This window comes from Pseudopodoces humilis, chromosome 6 (genome assembly GCF_049639895.1).
Source record: "Pseudopodoces humilis isolate 2021_Gansu_Grassland_sample_001 chromosome 6, ASM4963989v1, whole genome shotgun sequence".
NCBI classification, from domain to species: domain Eukaryota; kingdom Metazoa; phylum Chordata; class Aves; order Passeriformes; family Paridae; genus Pseudopodoces; species Pseudopodoces humilis.
In genome coordinates this window covers 22,035,098-22,056,695 of record NC_142205.1, presented here as the reverse complement: position 1 = coordinate 22,056,695, position 21,598 = coordinate 22,035,098, and the positions used below count along the sequence as shown (strand labels likewise).

The following is a 21,598-nucleotide window of genomic DNA, read 5'->3' as shown; positions in this document are numbered from 1 at the left end:
GTTAGGCACAAAGTGTGATTCTTGGGAGTGTCCTATGCAAGGCTAAGAGTTGGATTTGATGATCCCTGGGGGTCCCTTCCAACTCAGATTATCCTGTGGTTCTGTGATTACATTATACTCCATTACTACCCCAAATCAGCCACTCTCCTGGCAGGCAGAGGATGTATTTTACTCTTCCAAGATAATGAAAGAACTAACTTTCCAATATTACACAGGTTATGGAGAGGGAGTTCAGGGCCAAAATGCACAAGTCATGCACCATGTTTGAAAGAAGGTGAAAGTTGCCTATGTTTGGGACAGGATCCTGGGGATTATGGTGCCCACAGCCTCTTTCCATAACTTCACAGGTCTGAATGGAAGTGGGGTTTCAGGTCCCTTTTTTTTTTTTGTGTTTTTACTGGGTTGGTGACAAAAGCCTTAATGTATGTTGATTTGCATCCTGTCAGTATGCAATCTAGCCATAAACATCATCTAAGAATGGTGTTTTATTTATTTATTTATTTATTTTTGGCAAATCTCATTGTATTTTGAATGCTTGATTAAATTAGCTGCAATGGGAAAAATACTGGGATTTTTCCTTCTCAATACTGTCCTTAAAATTACTTATGTACAGGCCAAAGGAAGCTGCAAAGGCATGTCCCTCTGCCAGAGTGAAATTTCCATGAAATTAAGGGACTCACACAAGTCTGCTTCCATAGTTTATTAGTACAAACAATGCATACACAAGACTGTATATTTGTTTGAAGACTGCAATAGATTTCTAATTTAACAACTCTGTAACAAAATTTAACTAAATTTGACATATATGAAAATATAAATCTCTGATTGGGTAGGTTTTCCCAACAATACAAAGTTTACATAAAAACATTCAATATGATCTATTGTTGCAAACCAGTTAGGAAAAATCATTCAGGTCACTTAATATACTATATTGGCTTGTACACTGAACATTCACACACTACATTAAGTTCTAGTTTAGCATTCATTTCTTGGAAATTTGTGTCATGGAATTCTGATTTTAAAAATAAGATTATTCTGTTTAAATAATTTGAAAATATTTCCATGGGTGTCCCACCTTTAAGATACACAAGTAGGCCAATATTTTCTTATCCTTTCAGATGTTGTCCGGTACATAATCTTACTTAGGAAAATGTAAATTTTTTTACAGAATTTGTCATTATTTCACAATTTCTGCCTTGAAACTGGTAAAACTGTACAAAAGGCTCAGAACAGTTTCTAAAGCAGAAAGTGAAGCTTGTATGTATGTGAAAGTAAGAAAACCCCATTACAAACTGGACTAGGAAAGGACCTCTGGATAGCCTTTACATTTAGTGGAATATTTCAGCAGATACACAAACAGTCCTAGAGTGTTTGGTCATTTGATCTGTATTTATCATGGGAAAGAACAGAAACAATACTAAGGCAAATGTTATAAGGACTAATACATGGCATGTCTGAAAACTACCAGGATTACTTTGGAGACATAGAGATACTTTAGACTGTCTTACAACAAAATGGACAGCAAACTTTTAACATAAAGAAATTAATGTCTTTAAGTGTTCAACAGTAACGCCCCTTCTCTTTGAAAAATTTTCATTACGACCTGTACTAATATACACTATGAAGACGAAACGTTTCCCCAAACCAAAAATAAAACCCCATTCCCTACACTTCCTTTAAAACTCAGGACTTTTCTAATTTTTATCACAATACAGAAACCTGAAATCCCTGCATGCATTTAAAAAAGAACAACTTTCATTCTGTTCATTAAGGTGAACAAATACTTGTTGCCTCATATGCTGACATGTTAGCAGCTGACTGGCACCTACTCCTTTCAGCCAAAAGATTAATCCCAATTAAAAAGAAAAATAAAAGTAAGTATTTTTAAAATGATGATGGAATGTATCAAGTGTTCCAGGTTGGCAGGTGACATCTTGTCATTGCACCATCAAGCAGAAAAACACATTTTTGCAAGTGGGTATAAAGTTGACTGTTAGCTATAGACCCATCTAGGTGACTTGGAATATAAAATAGTGGTCTGATTTCTCACCAATCACTTAGAGCCTTACTTCTAGTTAAAACAGTTTGTCAACCACAGATATGATCACCTAACTTCTGTAATAGCATAACAATTTTGATAGTATTGCTAGAAATTTTTAATCAAGGCCCTGGTGAAATTCTGGACTAAACCTTGTATTCCGAAATTAAAAAAAAAACCCTGCAGCCCATTTGCTTTATGTTTGCTTTTATGTTTACAGAAATGTGAGACAGGAAAAAACAGCTGGTCTGCCCTCTGCTGTTTCTAGCTGTCTTCCAAGAAACTGATTTTTACATGAATTCAGAAGACATACCTAAGCCAGTGTACTCTTCAGATAAGGTCATCCAGATGGTTACTCAGTTGTCAGATGCAAAACTGTGTCCTCTGCAATCTATGGCTGAGCACACTTTCTCATAGCAGTAGCTGTGTCTTTTGGTTGGTGTTGCTTCACTCACCTCAGCCTCTGTAACTGTAATGGGGCTATCCCTTGCAAATACTTCCGTTGATTCCCTCCAAATGCAGTCTGCAGTGACTTTGAAACTATAATTGTGACACTTTGGCCTAATCACTTGTGTTGTGTTGTTGAAAATCTGACGGCTGTTTGAAGTAGCAATTTTGATTTTCAGTGCAGCATCAACACGATCCACTACAGTGTAAGTACCTATACTTCCATCATCAAATCCAATAATAATGTTTAAATGTCTCTGTGAGAGTGCAAGAAAAGTGGGAGTTTTATAAAGGGAACAGGCACCGATGTTTTTGCCATCTGCTAGCCTCATTACAATTAAACTAGAGACTGCACCATTATCATCATCTTCTTCCCCGCGACAACAAATATACACCAGGTAGCGGCCATCGCGAGACAGCCTCTGCCGCCAGATGACACCCGGAGCGTGAACCACACGAAGTTTGCCGCTGTATAAATCAAGCACGTTGATGTTCTCATCACCACGGGTTATAATTCCCAGCTTCCCATTTGGAGATATTTCAAAGTCTTCCAATTTTTTTAAGAAGTTGGTGGGCAATTGTACACGTCTGCAGATGACTTCTTCTGTTAGGCTCCAAATGTTCACAGTTTCAGTAGAAGTTATAAATACTACAATATCTGGGCAGTCTGGTATCAACTTAATATCCACAATGCTTGCACCATCATCACAGCAAAATTTCTTTGTTATACTGCCTGTCCAGAGACTCACTGCCAACACTTTGTTTTTTGCCATTCCAACTACAAATGTATTTGCAGTTGTTATAAATGCATTCTGTAAGGCAACTAAAATATTGCAAACCCTATGTCCTGTAGCCAGTCGCCAAACTCTGGATGCATTTTGCTCACAGAGAGAGACGACAAACTGATCATTATGAGTAATCATTAGCTCTGAGATTTTTTGTCCATTGATGCGAAAGATATTTTCACCACTAACTGTGTGCCATACATACTGGCTGCATTTGTCATCTGAAGTTACCATTATCTCTCCAGAAGAGGTCAGCACACAGTTTTCAACAATACCTTCATGCTTGAACACAGCTTCAATAAATCCAGTGCTGAAGTTCCACTTATGGACAGAATCTGATCCATCCAATGTGTATATTAATTCACCTCTGGCTGGCAACACCAGTCTTTGGATAGGTTTGCCAGATTTGTCAATATTGGACATAGCAGTTATGATGTCTATATCCCAGATAGAAAGGACACCACTGGTGGATAAGGATAGCAGCATGTTATGATGATTTGATTTAATTAGCCTGACTATAGTTCCTGAGATTTCCTGTAAGCTTGCCATACACTGTCCAGTATCTCTTCTCCAAACAAAAATGGCTGAGGTATTTTCCATTGAAGCAATTATACAGTTGCCATTTTTGGACAACACAGCAGATATAAAGCGCTCGTTGTGTTTAGCTCTAAACTTTTCAGCCACCTTCCACACATGAGTGTCAAGAAGCTCAATGCTGAGAGCCTTACAAATTAAAATTGCACTTTGGTCTTCAGAAAGTTCTATGCTGACAACTTCGCTGTCTTCTCTTCTGCAGTCAAAGTCATCTGTAAGCTGGGGTTTTGCAATTTCCTCTGTATTCCAAACAGAGAGGCTACCTTCACTGTCCACCATCACCATTTCTTGGGCTGTGTCCAAAATGAGAAGGAATTTCACAAATCCACTTGAAAATTCAGAGGTCACGGTGGTCAGCTTCTCACCACTGCCCAAGTGGAAAATGGTTGCGGTGTTCAAGTACTGCCCGCAGAATGCATAAACTCCATCTGGAGAACACTGCACACAGGTCACTTCGTACCAGCAGTGGAAGTGATAGAGAGGCCAGCCGTAAAGCAGATCTATTACAGTAACATCTTTACTGGCCTCCAGCCAAGCAAGCGCATGGTTGACCGATAATGTAAATCCATTTATAAAACTGGAGTCCCCTGCAATTCCACAGTGTTTTGACCCCTTAATTTCCACCTCAGACAGAAGGCAGGAATTTATGTTATCATATATCAAAAGAGTGTTGTTTGTTGTAGCTACTACAAGGTACTTTTCATCACTAGTAAGCTTCATCCCTAAGATAACAGAGGGAGCTGTTGTAATTTGCCTTAGTAACTGGCGGGTTTCTACATCCCAGGTGCTAATGGAGCCATTTTCTAAAGCAGCAATAATTGTGCTGGGATTAAATGTAGGCAAAATCTCAGTGACATGCATGCAGCTGGATGACAGCGGCAGGCGCTCGGGGCTGTAAGTCACATCCATGGAGGAATGCAAAGGGACGATAGAGCAGTACTTGGGTCCATCCTTGTCACATTCTAGGAGGAGATGTCTGAGTTTGGGCAATGAACTTACTACTGGGAGAAGTCTCTGCTGTAATTCAGCTGAGAGTGAACCTGGGTATTTTACTACTTTGAACTTTATACTGCGGAGGGTACTGGCCAGAAATTTGAGCTCCTTTTCTTGAGAGTAAGTGTAAGCCAGGTCAATGTCAGAAAGTGCTTTATCAAACTGCCCTATTCTGATCATGGTGTACAGCCAGCTGAAGTTCATGATGACTCCGTACAGAAGATCATCAGTTCTTCCACATCTTGTTAAGTGATGAATAAGCTCTGTCATTTTTCTGTGATTAATAAAAAAGATATCAGGTTCCAATGGGTTACACTGGAAGACCCATGGCTGATCTGGTGCCTGCCTGTCAAAAGCAGCCTGATCCATGCAGTGCTTTTCATCCTCATTCAGGCCTCTACTGTCATGGCCAGGACAACCACTCAGATATTGGTCACTGCTGTAAAAAGGTTTTCTTCGTCCACCTGACCAAACACCAAGGAAATACTCTGCCATGACTGTGTGCATTTCACGCAAGTCTTCTTCATTGTGCAGGTACAATTTCTGGGCAATTAGTTGCAAGTGCCTATTTGCCCAAAGAAGCAGCGTTACATTTTTCACCTGTCGCTCTATTAAATACCCCTGTAAGCCCTCTTTAAGTCTTGCAATGTATATATATGGAATTCTCAGTGGGTTACTCTCTCTGACTCTCTCATTCAGTTCATACATAACACTGTTGTCAAGGGCTAAAATATCCTCCAGTTCCATTTCACTCAGGCCAGATTTGGACATAGTGATGTAGCCAAGTGCTCTTGACAATAGTCTTGACCCACACTTGTTTTCCAGTGACCAAAACAACTGCTCTATGCTTTCATGGACAGTAACACAGAGGGAGGACTCATCCACATCCTTATGAGATCTCCAGTGCCTGACCTCTCTGAAGGTTAAGTTCACAAACATAGGCAGTGTGCACTTGGAGAATGCCTCATTGACATAGATTTGTTGCCCTGATGTTACTTTCCTTTTAACTCGTAGCAGCTGATGTTTCAGTACTTGACTACACATCTTTCTGTCCTTTGCAGTCAATTCAATATAGTTGCTTTCTTCATGAATAAGGCACCTCAGTTTTTGCAGGATCCCATGCTTGTTTGGCAGTGTTGACAAAATTATCCGTACTGAACGTGGAAGGTGAATGGGAAGCCACCAGAGCTTCCTACCATCATCACTATCTGTTAGCTGTTCTAAAGCATCAAATATAATCACCAGTGGCCTGTGAAATGAAGACTCATTCAAGAGATTTATGAACAAGTCCCGAAGGTCATGAATCTTTTTTGGGTAACTTTGTACAAGGCAACGATAGTTGACTGCTAGTTGTTCACATATGCTTTGAAGTATATTCTTCAGATCTGTACTTGTTTCAGTGGATCCCAAAAACCTTATAACTACCACAGGGTCTGAATCTGGTCCCATCTCTTCTTGCAACCAGGAATAGGCCTAGAATATAGAGCATAATTTAGTTTATATCTCAATGAAGCACAGTAACAGAGTTTATAAATAGTGATAGTCTATATATGAATAAACATTAAAAATATTACTGGTTGAATAGAAATGCTTTCACTGGCAGAGTTCAAGGTGGGTGCACTGAATGAAATTCAAATCATATAACATCTTTGTTTAGCACAAATAGGCTTACATCAAAGGGGACATGACTAGAATGTACTCCATAAATCCCAGGGTACTCTTCACAATATCTGAGACTCACCTCTGAAAGTAAGTAGATAGAGTCTCTTATAAATAAACTTCATTAGACACTACACAGTGTCACCCTTGGTCAGGCACACCAGCCTGCCACCTCAACCGGTTTAGCATTGACTCTAAGTATAAAGATGTGTCTCTAAGGACATGGATCAGAGTACAAATTGCGCTTAACTAGCTGGTTACTTTAATCCCTGGCCCATAGAACTGCACTTTGCCTTGCTGTACCTGTGACTTTTACTCTAAAACACTGCCACAAAAAGCAAAATGTATCTGTCTCTTGAAGGTTTTTTGGTTAGAGTACTCCAGTCCTGTGAGTGGTGTAACTTCTTTAAATCTTCCCAGGCTGTGCAGGCTAACACATCTCTTCACCCCACTTTATGTAATTACAGTATTTTAAAAGAAAAGCAGAACCAGAGTCTCTAGGCTGATTTATGTACTCAGAAATGAAATGAGATCCTGAGTTGCAAATCACAGTTTCGTATATGCAGCTAATGTGACTCCACAGGAAGTAGAGGGATTTTAAACAGTATTGTTCCCTTCATTTCCTTCTGGCTGATGTGGTAGTTTCCCAGCTCACTAAGCTAAATTCTCTGACCACCCTTCCAGGAACTCAGAGTTGTGACTGTCACCTGCAGAATTAGGTCTGGTGATGCCAGCTTAGTCCTTTTCGGCATCCTGTCGTGCCTTGCACAAAATGTTTCATTCATTTCCCTGTAGTACTCAGCTCAATGACTTCAACAGCATATGCCAGATAAATAAGTGTGGGTATTTTTGCAGCTTAATACATATAGATTTGTAGCCAGTGTATTAGAATAATTCTGGAATAATTTCTAATGAGAATATGAGATGGCAGGACTTGGAAAGACATACTGCATTTGTGTTTAAGACTAAAACCAAAATGAGATGTTTAGATGCTTGTGGATTCATAGGGCCTCAGAGGAGCAAGAAGGAAAGAGATCATTCTACAATAGACATTGTTAATTCAAAATATATTGATTCCTATTAGATTTCTAAGAGTTTTGATAAACGATATTTGTTTTAGCTAAGCACGATACAAATACATTATTATTGAAAGGTAATATTTTTCTTCAAATTTGTACAATAATATGCTGAATATACATGCTATTATTTTTATTTTATATATAGAGGGCTGATAGATCTGTTAAGAAAAGAAATAATTAAAATACGTTGGCCTTTACACACAGTAATGCTCTCAACATGAACTTAATATGTAAGTTGCTTATTTACCTTCTTTGCTGCTTCAGCTAGCAAAAGAGTCTTCCCTGTGCATGGTCCTCCATATATGATAAGAGGGTTAATGTGTCCTATTTTTCTAGGTAAAACATATTTGTGGACTATGTTTAATGCCTCACATCTATATTCATAAAAAGTGGAGTATGTTTTACATAGCGATGAGTGTTGAAGAACTTCATCATACAGCATGTCTGTCTCCGTGTCAAAATTCTGCTGCACTGTAGCTTGGATTATATCAATCATGTCTTCATAGAACTGTTTACCAAGTCCTTCAATGTAATGGCTCTCCACTTCTTGGGAGTAACCCAGTTTCATGTCACAGTGGGTGACGGATGTGTACACTCTCAGATTGGACGATGCGACAATGGTAGGAATGAATTCATCCCTGAGCTTGATCAGTTTCTCATGGGCCTCAGGATCTCGTAGAAACTTCCCAGCTTTATGTACCACGTCCATGTATTTTCCCATCTCTGGAATTTTAACAAAACGCTCAATGTTGGCAATTTTCCGGATGTAACAAACACACTTCTTTAGGAAAGCTGGTGTTTGTTTACCCAAGGCAAAATCAAGTTCATCTTCAATAGCTGGGGATGAAAATAGAACACAAGAGTCTCTGTCAACTTTCCTTTATAAACAGTTGAAGAACATGCCCTACCCACAACAGACAGACTCGATTGCATTTATTCTCTGTAAAAACCAGAAAAAAACAAACACAGAGAATTTGCTGGGTGCTTTTGTATGGGTTTTAGTCTCAAGAAGCACAGCAAACTATTTTCCCCCCCTTTAATTATATGAGAAATGCCAACAGAAATATATTTTCATGTTTGTGGAAAGGTTAACAGAAAAGACAATAAATGAATACATAGAAATTGTTAGTGTGAACTTTACCAGAGGAAAGATATCTCTTTGCTTGGCTGTGTTTCATTTTTCCTTTCTCATATAGCAATTTCACAGCAGTCTTAAAAATCTTCTTAATCTCTTCTGATATATCTTGCCATTTGTTCTCATTCATAGAATTTGAAGAAGATTCCATCTTTTAAAAATATCCATAGTTAAAAGAGTAGATGTAATACATAACATATACAACTTCAGAAAATAGAAGTTTAATATTCAAGGCCAAAAATAACATGGTAACAGAGAAACACATACACTAACAAAAATAAATAAAAGTTAAACATTTTATACTGCAGGTGATCATATTGTATTCCATTTTAGAATTTTAAAAGTTAGCTCCTTGGAGTATTTTCTAAATCCCTTGTGTCAGCAGCTAATGCAATATTTTTCAAGAATAAGTCCAATAACACCTTTATAGAAAGAGGGTTTTGGGAATCAAGCCTGAAATGATGATAATAAAGCAGCAGCAATATTGCTAAAAATTATAGTTCCCTTAATGAGATATAATAATGATAATAATTTAAACTTGGATCTCAAAACTGAAAATGAGATTCCTGGTACTTGAAATTAAGTGCCTTATATTAGCTACCATATTTTAAAAATACAGGATTATATGTAACATTATGTTCATTCATTCATTGCTATAGTAACTCTAATCTTAACTGTCATCAGAGAGGAATTCTAATATAAATTCACTAATCCTTTCAGATGGTATCTTGTAAATGTCATGCTGGTGCTTTCTCTAAATCAGCTAGGTTTTATTTACTGCTGGTGAAATATTTCAGGGGTTTCCAGTGTTCTTGGAGTGTGGAATCTCCAGGATAAATTCCCTAGAAACTCTTTCTTGACAAAGCTGAGTATTTTTTATTACTTTCTATAAGTTTATGAGATGTAACTCTGTGTTACATCTTTAAGTTATGTTACATCTGTGTTACAGCTTTAAGTTATGAACATGTTTTTGAAGTTTTTTGAGTTAAGAACATTAAATTATTTAAGTTATGAACATCTTTTTACTTAGTCCCATGTTAGTCAGTAGCTTCAGGAAATGTACAAAGATTTAATAACAACCCCCCCCAATAATACAATATGCACTCAAAATGAAGTGAAAAATCTTTTAAAGACTTAATTTTTTGTACACTAAAATATGTCCTTAGGTATATGCTGGATGTGTAGGAGGGTAGAACTGAACCCTGAGAAATAGATACAGTTTTTATTGTCATCAATTGAAGACAAATGCCTGCTTTAAAAATTACAATTACAGTGTTCAAAAATCTTATAATAGAATACAGTTGATAATTTAAAAGTATGATATCTGACTCAAGACAGTGCTAAGCACTTGTTTGACTGTTAGAGTTTTCTTCTATGGTGATAGAAGGGAAAATGTGTATTTCCTCTGCAAGTCCTGCTCATTGAAATCTAGCAAAGGCACAGTACAAAGCAGAAGAGCCTGAGTTCTCCATGTTTCAACACCAGGGAAGGGAAATCTGTACAACTGTCCACTAGCCCTAAGAGGTCACAGATGACCCAAATGCACACTCTAGCTGGCAGAGAGTGCATCAATGCATCAAGGAGTTGTGTTCCTTGGTGTTTTGCAGCTGCTGCTTCACCATGTACAGGGAAGGAGCACCACAGCAGCAGTTGTTCAGATGTGGACAGGGCTGCAGAACCTAATTCAAAGACAAGTGCCTGGCCTTAGGGACTGCCTGCCACTGTAATGGAGAGAGAAAAATTTTGTGAGCAGTTGACTATGACTTACCGTATTCTGGTAGTTCTTCAGCATTTCTGATTTTGATCTGAGATAATATGCTGGTGGCACTGCATTCTCATCCCTGCAGTACCACTCTTCTAAAATCCTTGTCTCTAGCTTGGCCTCTATAGCAGCATCCAGGATCATTTCAAATTCTGCTGACTCAACTTCCCCTGGTATTCGGATGTTCCCATACTTCTCTCCCAATAGGCCCTATGTATTTACAGAAAAGTAGGGATTAAATTTTTCTTTTTCATTATGTGAAAAGCATCTTCAGGATCTGAATTTCCTAAAAGTAAGTAGTGTAATGAGTGAAATTACTAGGAAGGGAAACATACACTGTGTGACAGGAATTACTGTTAAGGGTATTGTACAGAGCTGTATTTTACTATAATGACTTAGAAAATTTCAAGTAGATGTATTGTCTCTCATAGTATTAACTAGTAGTAAAAATACAAAGGCACTCAAAAGAAATAATTAAAAAATACCCTACATACTTAGCACGGTATTGACTCATGTATTATTGAGTTCCATTAGTCACAGGTTGAGATTATCCTCACATGCAAAAGCAAATTGAAATTGTGGCTTATACCAGCAAGGATCAGTGTTGCAGAACCACAAGCTGCTTTGCTGTCTTCTATTCTTGTTGTCTTTGCCCCAGTAGCTGCCCACTGAATGAAAAGTGAGCAAAGAAGGAGCAAATACTGAGTAGAAATTGGTCAAACCCAATTTTAGTACCTATGCATAAACCTCAGCATTGTGGAAAGCAGTTCTTAAACTGGGGCACAGGAGACATTTCCCATTAAAAAATGAGGATTAAAATACTGGTTGTGGTGCTCTAAATAGACTTCTTTAAAATAAATTTATTCCTGTAGTTTATTGTCTAAAAATTCTGTAAAAATATGATTGTAATGTCCTACAATTTCATAGACAATAGTGTTATAGAAAATTGCTGCAATCTTTTGACATTTTTTTTTTCAAATTTGTGATCATCAGATCAATCCTGCATTAAATACTTGGTCCGCAAAAGTCAGTGAGAATTCTTACCTAATTTAAAATGTGATTTTTCAAAATTATTTCCTCATTTTAAATGTATTGAGCAAAGATTTTGCATTAATGAAAAGAAGTACTTAATGTGGAGAGGAACCAACAGTATCAGAATCTTGATTTGAATCAGAAAGATCTTAGTAAAGTAATGCTAATGCAAAAACAGTAGTGCCCTAAAAATGTAAATGAGCATGTTTGTAAATAATATCTAAATATTCATTATTTTAAACCACTCATCATAATGAGAAGCTGTTTTAAACTCTTCCAGCAGAAGAACACCCTGAAAATCAATAACTGATGACGATGATGATGATGATGATGAATCCTGCTTCACTGATTATGAAAGCATGAAGCAGCAGGACACTTTGCTGAACCCAGCTATGTTGGCACACTCCAGTGGCTCACCATGCCAGATGCTGCAGCCCCAGAGCAGACACCAGAGCAGTGCATGAATATCTCCTTCCAGGGAAAATCAGCTGGCTCAGACCACATTTGACATTGTGTAAACTAACCTGGCTGATTTTTGCCTGGAGCAGACTAGGGAGAGCTCATGGACTACCATGCTGGCTCTGAGGCAAACACTTGGCATCCTCCACAGAGGAGCACTGACAAAGAGCTGGTGGACAGGAACAAGTCAGTGTCTGTCCACTGCTCAGGAGAATTGAAGGAATGTAGGAATTGTGATAGTTCATATAACCCAGGATCCAGTTTCTGACAAGTCATAGCATCTAAGTCCTTCAAAAAGCTTCTCCAGTAAGAGAGGCTTTAGGGTAAAGTTGAGTTTGCCTTGGCTGCCCATTCAGATCCCACCACAGCTCCAGGGTACACATCAAGGAGTCAGGAGAATGGAATGAAGATGTTCAGCAACTATATTTATATAATAATAAATTTAATGAAATAAAATGATTCTGTATTTCTATAATCTAAATTTATTTTTGATTTGTGATTATTCCAGCTAGTAGCTCCCCTCAGAGAGGGCTATGTTGCTTCACATAATGAGATAGCTGGGGAAAATTTTGAAGCTTTTGCTGTTCTGATCTATTCATAGAGCCCTGTAATTTTAGAGTTCTGAAGCTGCAGAGGTTAAACAAAATATAGTATTATTTGCCTTCATTCAAGTGAGGTTAATAACTTATATCATGCTGAATTGGAAAGCCTCTTCACATTCAGGTTGACATAGAAATCTTATAAATTTCCCTCAGAGGAGCTTTTATCTTGTATAGAAATTATTATTTAAAATTCATTAGGCTACACTTTTTCTGAATGTAAGTCCAGTGGATTCAATAGACAGTTGCCTGAGAAAAGATCAATAGCTGGGCCCTTCATTAGCAATACTAAAATATCAACATTATTATGTCTGATTTTAATGTCTGAATTATTATGTCTGATTTAATCAACTAAATTTGTTTTGGAACTATTTTGTGTACTTTTCTTTTTCTCTGGAACAGTTTATGCTGTTCTCTCTACACTGTATTATAGTTGAATAATTTCATGTTTTACTTTAAAATGAAAAGGACAAGACTTTTTTTTATACCTCTCATCTGTCATTGAAAAAGACATTATGTAAATAATCTTGTATTAGGGATAATCCTCCTGACTACTTGAGCAAAACACAATAAAAAATAATTTTGACATGATCCAGCTAACCCTAAATACAGGGCTAAGCAGGTGTATCACTGCTTGTTTTCCATTAGCAGTGGCACTGGTAAATTAAAAAAAAGACTAAGGGGTATAAACAGACTATATGTATTTTCTGGAATTTTAATACACTATTTGTTTCTAAGGCTACATGACAGCCTCAGGGTGAGTGCATTTGAAGGCACAGGCTGTGAAAACTGCATCTTCCCATGTTAGAGGTGAAGCTTGGAAGTACCTCCTTCCCTTCACTCTTCTGGTGTCATTCTGGTTAAATTCATATCTATCTGTAGAAGTGTAATCTATCAGGGTACCACAAAACAACTCAAATCTTAGAGGCCTCAATGAGAAGCTCTGGACTACACTTTTCCTTCAGGAGCTTCAGTGTCTGAACTGCATCTGTGTCAGAGGCTTGGAGCAGCCTCTGGAAATATCTGTCCCATCTCCATTTCCTGTAAATTCAAGTAAGTACAGATTTCTTCTTAGAAAAATAAAGAAAAATAAAGAAAAATAAAGCAACAGGATTGAAAGTAAATGTAATTTCTGACACTATGTTGTTTCACACTTAATCTGTAAATAAGAATTACCATTATTTCAGATCCTTTTGAAATATATTACAATACTCTACAGTGAGAACCTAAAGCTTCAAGTTGTGATAGCAACATTGCAGCATTTTGATGATTATTATAGGGAATTACTTTTGAAGGGAACAGTAATGTTTACACTGTGCTCACTATCAAGAGACAGTTTTATATGCAGACTCGTGAACCAAAATCTCCGACCTGATGAGTCATTTTCCTTTAATAGTAAAACAACAAATTAAAGACTCACTAGATTGAAGGTGATTGAACTGTATAAAACCACCAGGCTGACAAATGTATAAAACCCTCAGCAACCATTCGTGTCTAACAGAACTTTACAGAATTAACTCAGAGCAACCTCAGCAGTAGTCTTGTTAGCTTTCACAGAATCACAGAATGGGTTGGGAGATTGGGAGGGTTGGGAGGGATCTCAAAGATCATCTACTTCCAAGTCCCCAGCCTTGGGAAGGGACACCTTCCAACAGACAAAGCTGCTCAGAGCCCCATCCACTGTGGTTTCCATCAGGGGTGCTTTGCTGAGCCTGAGGCTGAAATCACAATTAAATGAAGGTTAAAAAACTACTGTCTATAAGATGTGCAAATATTTTTCATTCTAATGTTCTTGGTGTGACAAGATGCTAAAATTATAGGTGCAGTCACAATTAATGACCAAAAGGAGGACACAAAGAAGATTTAGATTTGATCTTGAGATATGAGGGATTCACATGGCATGTCATATGATTAGTTCAGACATCATCACTAAAATATTCATTAATTCTGATGCCATACATTATATTAAACCAGAACAAGCTGAATGCTAGATATATTTAATTCCAGCTAAGATACTCAGTGGTAATTTTAATAAAAAACAGCTGTCAAATAACAGCAAATTATATTAATTACAGATTGGTTTAATTAATCTTTTTTTAAGAAATTATTTATTGACATCTGCAAATGAAGCCATTTGAGAAGTCAGATTTGTAATGTTGTATGGAGTGGTTTCAGCTACTTGTCAACTTAAGAGCAACGATTTTTTTTGCCATTTTGCCAACAGAGATCAGCTAATTGGAATCAGTCCTATTTCTTGGTGTTTGTGAAGACATGTGACACTGAAGTGCATACATATGTCCTTTCTGTCTCTTCTCAGAGCAGTCCTGGATTGCCAGTTTTCTGAAGAACAAGCGTTCAAAAAATCATCTTTGAAGGAATTAAATCTAACCACAGTTAATTTTTTAACTCAATATACTTCCTTGTGTACAGGACTAAGCACTCCTTAACTCAGTTTTGCAAGATCCATGAGGAATTAGGAAGTATTCCTGTCCCCATGTGACACAGGAATTAAGTGCAGGGAATTAAGCCCGGGCTGGGACCCAGAGCTGGGACAGGCATGCAATGGTTAGTCATAACCACATAATGGAAGCTGGTTTTCTCAATTCTCAGCTCTGTTCTTACAGAAACTGCTCACTACTGAAGGAGGAAAGTCCTGACCCTTTGTGATGAGGTCCTGAGTGAGTCACATTTCAGCCTGCTAAATTAATATAAGCTTAAACTAAGATCACTTATTCAAAGTAGAACAGCTCCATTAGGAGAACGAGTATCTCACACTATTGAAGAGATGCTCAATGCTTCACAATGTGAGCTGAAAATTGATGTGAGCTGAAAATTGGAGGGATTTAAGTGCTTTTAAAACACTGCAGGGTATTAAGTTCATCTGTTGCCAGGGGTTGGGAAAGGCTGGTCTTACAGATGTCCCAGAGGTGTCCATCCACCATTCCCAGGAGAGCTGTGGCTCGCAGCCTGGATCATGCCACACCTCAGCAGGAGGCCTCGCACAGAAATCTGGTGTAGCTCATGGGCAACCACCTGGAGCAAAGCATGTAATAGCAAAGCACAGCCATGGCACAAAAGCCCTGTTTCAAAACCTCCCCTGAACTGGAAGAAGGACAAGTCTGTGGTCACCAGGTATAAACCCCACTCATCAGGCCTCAGAGCACGAGTGATGGGGCCACAGTCCCACATCAAAGGCCCTGCTGCTGCAGCCCCTTTCTGTGCAAGCCATCTCACAGCACTGTATAAGCAACTGAATATTAACTGCAGCAGAAACATTACTGTTTTCTTCCCATGGTTTGCATGACTCACAAGGGCTACTTGGGGCACAAGTCCTCTGGATCACTCTCCCCCCTATGGTCACTTACTATTTATTGCCTTCTGTTTATCCTGGGGTCAGAGGCCTAACTCCCTGCTTCCTCAGCCTTTGCTTTTAGGCTTCCTCCTTTTTTGCAGAAAAATCTTTCTTATAAAATAAAACCTTTTCTTCCTCTTTAAAGCCATACATATCAGTCAAATAGCCATTTTTGCTCAGACAAATGTTTTTTTTTTCTCTACTGCTTACTGGGACACTCATACAAGCATTATCTGATAGAATGTATATTACTATGTAATGGATCAGACTTCTATAGACAAAAGAGACACATAAAGAAAAAATATTAAGTGAAATATTGATTTCTAAATAAAAAAATATAAATAAAATTCATAAAGAAAATTTATATTTAGCACCAGGCTTAAAAGACCTCAGATTTAATCCAAATATTTTTTTCTAGAAGCATACTTACTGTAATCAGATTCCAATACCCATCAATTTATTTCAGTTGCTATATTTGTATGTATGGAGACAAAATCACTTCAGCACAGCTACAAGAAATGCTCCATTGTTTTCAAATCTTTTTACATGCATGCTGGCTACATTCTATGTCTTGTCTTTCATACTGAATTTGGAGGTGATAAGACAAGTGCATTTACATGTGCAAACCTGCCTAGGAAGCCATTCATATTAAGGAAGACACACAGAATTGTAACATGTAGGCATTGTTTACCCCCCAGGTCTGCAGAAATGTGGGGTTAACTGATATAACCAAATATACAGTAAACCGCATTTTGAAAATCTGAAACAAATGGTCAGGATACCAGTTTTTAAGGGCCTTTTATTGAACATTCCATCCTAAGAAATTAAGTACAACTATAGCTCTTTCTGGTTTCTTGCAAGTATATGATAACTCTGTTCTAACAGTATCCTGTAGAAATCCCTTATGTGATACAAAATGTGCAGGTGCAGCCAGATATATTTTTGGGGAAAAAAAATAAAATTAAAATTACAGGATTAGCTGGGTCCCTGCCTGCCAGGCCTTGAAAGCAAGAATTTACTACTAAAAAACAAACAGAAAAGATTTTTTTTTTTTTAATAACTTAAGGGAACAATAGCTAACTCATTTCAAATTCAAAAATGCTAATAAAACCATAGTGAATCATCTAAAGCCAGAAGATTACATTTACTTCAATTTATCTCAATGGAATATACATGTTAATTGCTTGTTAGGGCAAACTCCAAGCCATTGTACTGGAAACTGGAACCAAGGTGAAGAAAGCTGTAACACTGTGCTTAAACTAAACCAAGTTTTAGGAAGCCGGAGTTCTAGAGTAGCTGGTGGCCAGGAGATGTGTCTCTACTCATTTTTATTGTACTTCCAGTTGCAATGAGGTACAGTGTAAGGACCTCATGATAGAAACATAGGGAGAATGTCCTCCAAACAAATAAATACATTTGATGGCTTTTCTTGCCTGTCAAAGGAAAAAAGTTATGTTGCATTTGTATTGTCTCCCAAAAATAGTTCCATTAGAAATTAAAAATATTAGAAATTAAATTCTAATTAGAATTAGAAATTAAAAATACGAAAAAAGCACAAAAATGTCATAATCTGTGATTTCTGGGATGTACAGGTCAAAATATCTTTTAGAGCAGGATTTTTCTTCTCTGCCAAGATTTCTAAAGCAGTGCAGCTTATCAGACAGAACATTAGAGCTGCTGCAGATCTCTTAAATCTTGTTTCCACTTTTACTGTATCTCAGTATGGAAACTTGTAAGTTCCTGATAATTTTGCCACTGACTCAGACTGTCTATCCATAAAATGAGGCTAATGATAGCTTGCAAAATAAGTATTTTATTTTGAGTATTTCTATTTTGATATGTAAAGGATGTATCAGCAGTGATGGAACTGTTATTTTACACTGTTTGTCCTTTTTAGTTTTTAAGGGAAAAATTATACCATAGAGCAGTATCAAACATTTTCATTTGCTGTTTCTCCATAGGTTGAAGCTGTGAATAAATAGAATTAATTTTAGAACTTCAGTTAACTGTAGAAAACACAAGAAATACAACGTTTAATTAAAGTTGCTGAAGCGAATAGGAAACTGAAGGCATAATAAAGACATTTCTGTACTGAGAATTATTTTTCCACCTGCCCAGATATATATATTTATGTTCCTTGGCTTGAGAAATTTTGCAGTGTGTTGTTTCACAGAACCATGCCCTAATTTCTCTCTTCCCTTTTTCCCTGGAGGCACTCCAGAAGTACCCTGGGGGAACTGTAAGAGTTTCATAAACTTGAGTCAGGTCTTGGTTTCAGTTCCATGAAAAACAAAAAGGACTGTTGAACTACCTTGTAAGAAAACTGACTGCAACTGGGACTGGAAGGATGCGGTGCAAGTGCTGAAGTGTTTTGCTGTGAGTACAGTTCTTGAGATAAAAGGTGTAGAAAAGAAGAAAATGATGGTGTAGTTTTTGATGCTTCTTGATGCTTGACCTGTCTTTCAGAAAATTAAAAAGAGCAGCCAAATCTGGTTGTAAATGAGCCAATTCCCTCAACTCTGAACTTCACCCACAGTGCGGTATTTTTAGACCTCAAAGCTTTTCCCTAGTGGTAGGGAGATATGAAATAAGGATGAGTAATTTCTCAGGACATAGTGTGTAGGAGCTACCAGTCTATCACACAGAGTGAACGTGCTTCCTCAGAAGAAACTCGTGACCCACTTCCCCAATACAGTTTGCTTCATCAGAACTCTCTTTACTCCAGGCTGAGAAAGTATCAATGGTCTTCCTCCACAACCTCCCTGTCTTCTACAGGATCATGCAGCATCAACTTAGTTCTTTTGTTGCCTTTTCCTTCATTGCTTATCATTGCTGGTCTTTGATCAGCTTGAGCATAGATGCAGGTGAGAAAATCAGTCAAAAAGGATATAATCAGGGAAGAGGTCAGCGAATAAACATAGCGTAGAGGAAGGACTGGAGATTTTGCCTACCTCTGCCTAAAGATCTGAGGTGCTCACTCACTCTGATTCTCCTCCAAACAAATGTGTTATTCTCACTTTGCTCTATTTTTGAAATTGCATGGAAGATTTCTTGACAGACATGTACATTTCTCCTTTCACATAAAGCTCAGAACCTTGCAGGTAATTCCTACTGCAGCCCGGATTTCTATCAACTCTCTGACAGGTCCTGTAACACTTGACAAGAATGTAACTGGGTAGAAAAACAAATAAAAGGGTTAGGTTTAATAAAAGACTGTAGCACATAGCCCAGACTGAAGTCAATAACCTTGTCTGTGGAAATCACTACCCTTCTACTACCCTTCTCACAGAGAATGGGGAATGCACCTTTCTTGCAAACAGCACGGAGATCAATATTGTCTTTTAGAGGAAGGCATGGTGGTGGTGTAACCTTCCCTGCTTTGTAAAATAATCACAACAGTCAACCAAGCCGGAAAGAATTGTGATTTGAAACCCTGCCTTGCATCTCACAGGTGAAGTGTGGCTAATGGGGAAAAGCTTTTCCTACTACTGCTGTTTAATGTGCCTTCCTGAGTATCCAGGGACACAGGTATCATGGAGTCAGAAAGGAAGAAGACACTCTGAGCCTATCAGTGTAGTCAGCCGGGAGGACAGGGCACTGGCTTCTGGACACCAAACCCTGGAGTTAAAAGCTGGCACTCCTCTGCACTCTTACTGCCCTCTTTGGTACGCTTCCTGTGCAAGAAGGGGCCATATCTTTATTTTCTGTGAAATATGCTCTTTCTTGTATTTATCAGAAAAGCAGCTTAGTTTCTGCATTCCCATTTTGGGATGATATTTATGTGTTAGACAGTGAGGCAAAGACAATAGATGAGCTAAATCTGAGCAAGGCAAAAAGGGCTGAATAAGACACTTAAGGGATTGACAGAGGCATCTAGTCTGTAGTAACCTCCAAAGTTGCAGCAGCTGAGAAGGGGTTTTTAGAACTGCAAAACCTATCCAAATCCACAGTATGCACATATACACGCTCCTTATTGGAAAGACTTATATATTTATGCTTTTTTGTAACACAGTTAAGCTGTGTGTTCTTAGTAACATATACAGCTGCTATGAAGGTATTAGAAAGTGTTAATTAATGAGTATTATCACAGGAAGAGATAGTTGATGGTGTAATGGAATTTTCAACACCTCTCCTGACTTTAGGAATACTGAAGCTGGTTGTAACATGACATGACACTTCACTGCAAATTTATTTTTTTATTTTTCCCCCTTCTTATTAGACCTAAACAGATTGCTAATAATTGAGTCTGCAAATGAAAATCTAATTATGTAATTAAATGTAAAAAAAATGATTTCACAACTTTCATAGAGTAATGCAGTTACTGAGAGCCTGATATGATCCATGACTCTGTAGTGTGGGATGAAGCACCTAAAACATTGTTGATAAACACGTTTTATGCAAAACATAAATGAAGGCCCTCAGAAGAAAAATTAGTATAGGTTGCATTAGTTCTAGCAGATTATAATACACCCATAATTTAGCATAATATGCATAATATTATATTATTTATATTTATCTATTATTTATAATGTATAAATATAAATAATATTAAATATTATATATATATTTATATATTTGCATAATATGAAAAACAAGTACCAGAACGTAACATCAATTCTGCTTCACAAGTACATGTGGAATGGCCTATATTGTTTATTTTGACTAGTTCCTTGATTTTGAGAACTTTTATTTATGATTTTTGTATCCTTATGTGCTAATTGTAACAAATCATTCTTTTTTTTTCAAGCCAGCTGGTGCCATCTTTTGTTTTTTGGGACAATTACTGGTACTCTCTGAACAGGTACTAGTCTAGTCCTTCAAAGATGAAAAGAAATTAGAAAATTCCTTGCAGTGTGATGGCCCAGTGAACTTCACACTGATGTAGAAGTGTCAGTCCATTTTTAATGTTGTTACATGATTTGTATGCATTCCCTGCTTTTCACATGGTTGGAGGGAAAGAACCCTTCTTACCATTTATTAAATTATAAATTCAGAGGAAGTAGCATAGCTGCAGGATGGAGAGAACTATTTCCTAGGAAAATAAAGCACTTACGAATGCAAAATGCAAAAATGCAAAAGGTATTCTTAAAGAAACTGAACTGAAGGAAAAACTAAGGCAAGCACCAAACCCTTTAGGCACTTGACAGAGGTTATGGATTATCAAACTCAGTATCACTTGAAGTGTTCTGAGTGTCAAAAATCTTTGCAGCCAATTCACACCACCAAATATCACAATGAGATTGCTATTTCTGATCATTTAAATTGTATTAAATATAAATCCATCTTTTCACAAAGTCATCTTTACAACTGCCATATTTCAAATCATATTCTTCAAAACTACCCAATATTATTTTTCTATTTATTACACAGATGAAAAAATCAGCTTTATGAATTTTCTTAGCTTCACTTGCCATTCTTCTTCAAGGATGGGATAAATCAAAATAGTGCCTTTCTACTGGGATATCTTCATGACTTTTCTAACACTAATTTTTACATAATAGGGTATTTGACTTACAATTAACGGTTTGAATACAAACACTGAATGTTAAGTACTGCCTGCAGGTAATAGGTCAAATCATTGGCCAAAAGTTTAAAAATTCTGCAGCAGATGTCCATGGAAATGGAATATATATATCAAAAAAATATATATGCCACTTGCCTGAA

At 37.4% G+C, this 21,598-nt stretch overlaps 1 protein-coding gene across 1 annotated transcript in view; it reads right to left on the bottom strand.

Moving 5' to 3' along the window:
* Positions 1 to 685: 685 nt before the first annotated feature.
* Positions 686 to 21,598, bottom strand: part of NWD2 (NACHT and WD repeat domain containing 2) — a 34,028-nt gene continuing 13,115 nt past the window's right edge. The window contains exons 4-7 of the mRNA XM_088056468.1: positions 10,499 to 10,702; positions 8,737 to 8,881; positions 7,843 to 8,432; positions 686 to 6,330 (exon numbers count right to left, since the gene is read on the bottom strand). Coding sequence (XP_087912594.1) covers positions 2,395 to 6,330; positions 7,843 to 8,432; positions 8,737 to 8,881; positions 10,499 to 10,702 — 4,875 coding nt within the window. The 3' untranslated portion in view covers positions 686 to 2,394. The remainder of the gene's footprint in view (positions 6,331 to 7,842; positions 8,433 to 8,736; positions 8,882 to 10,498; positions 10,703 to 21,598) is intronic.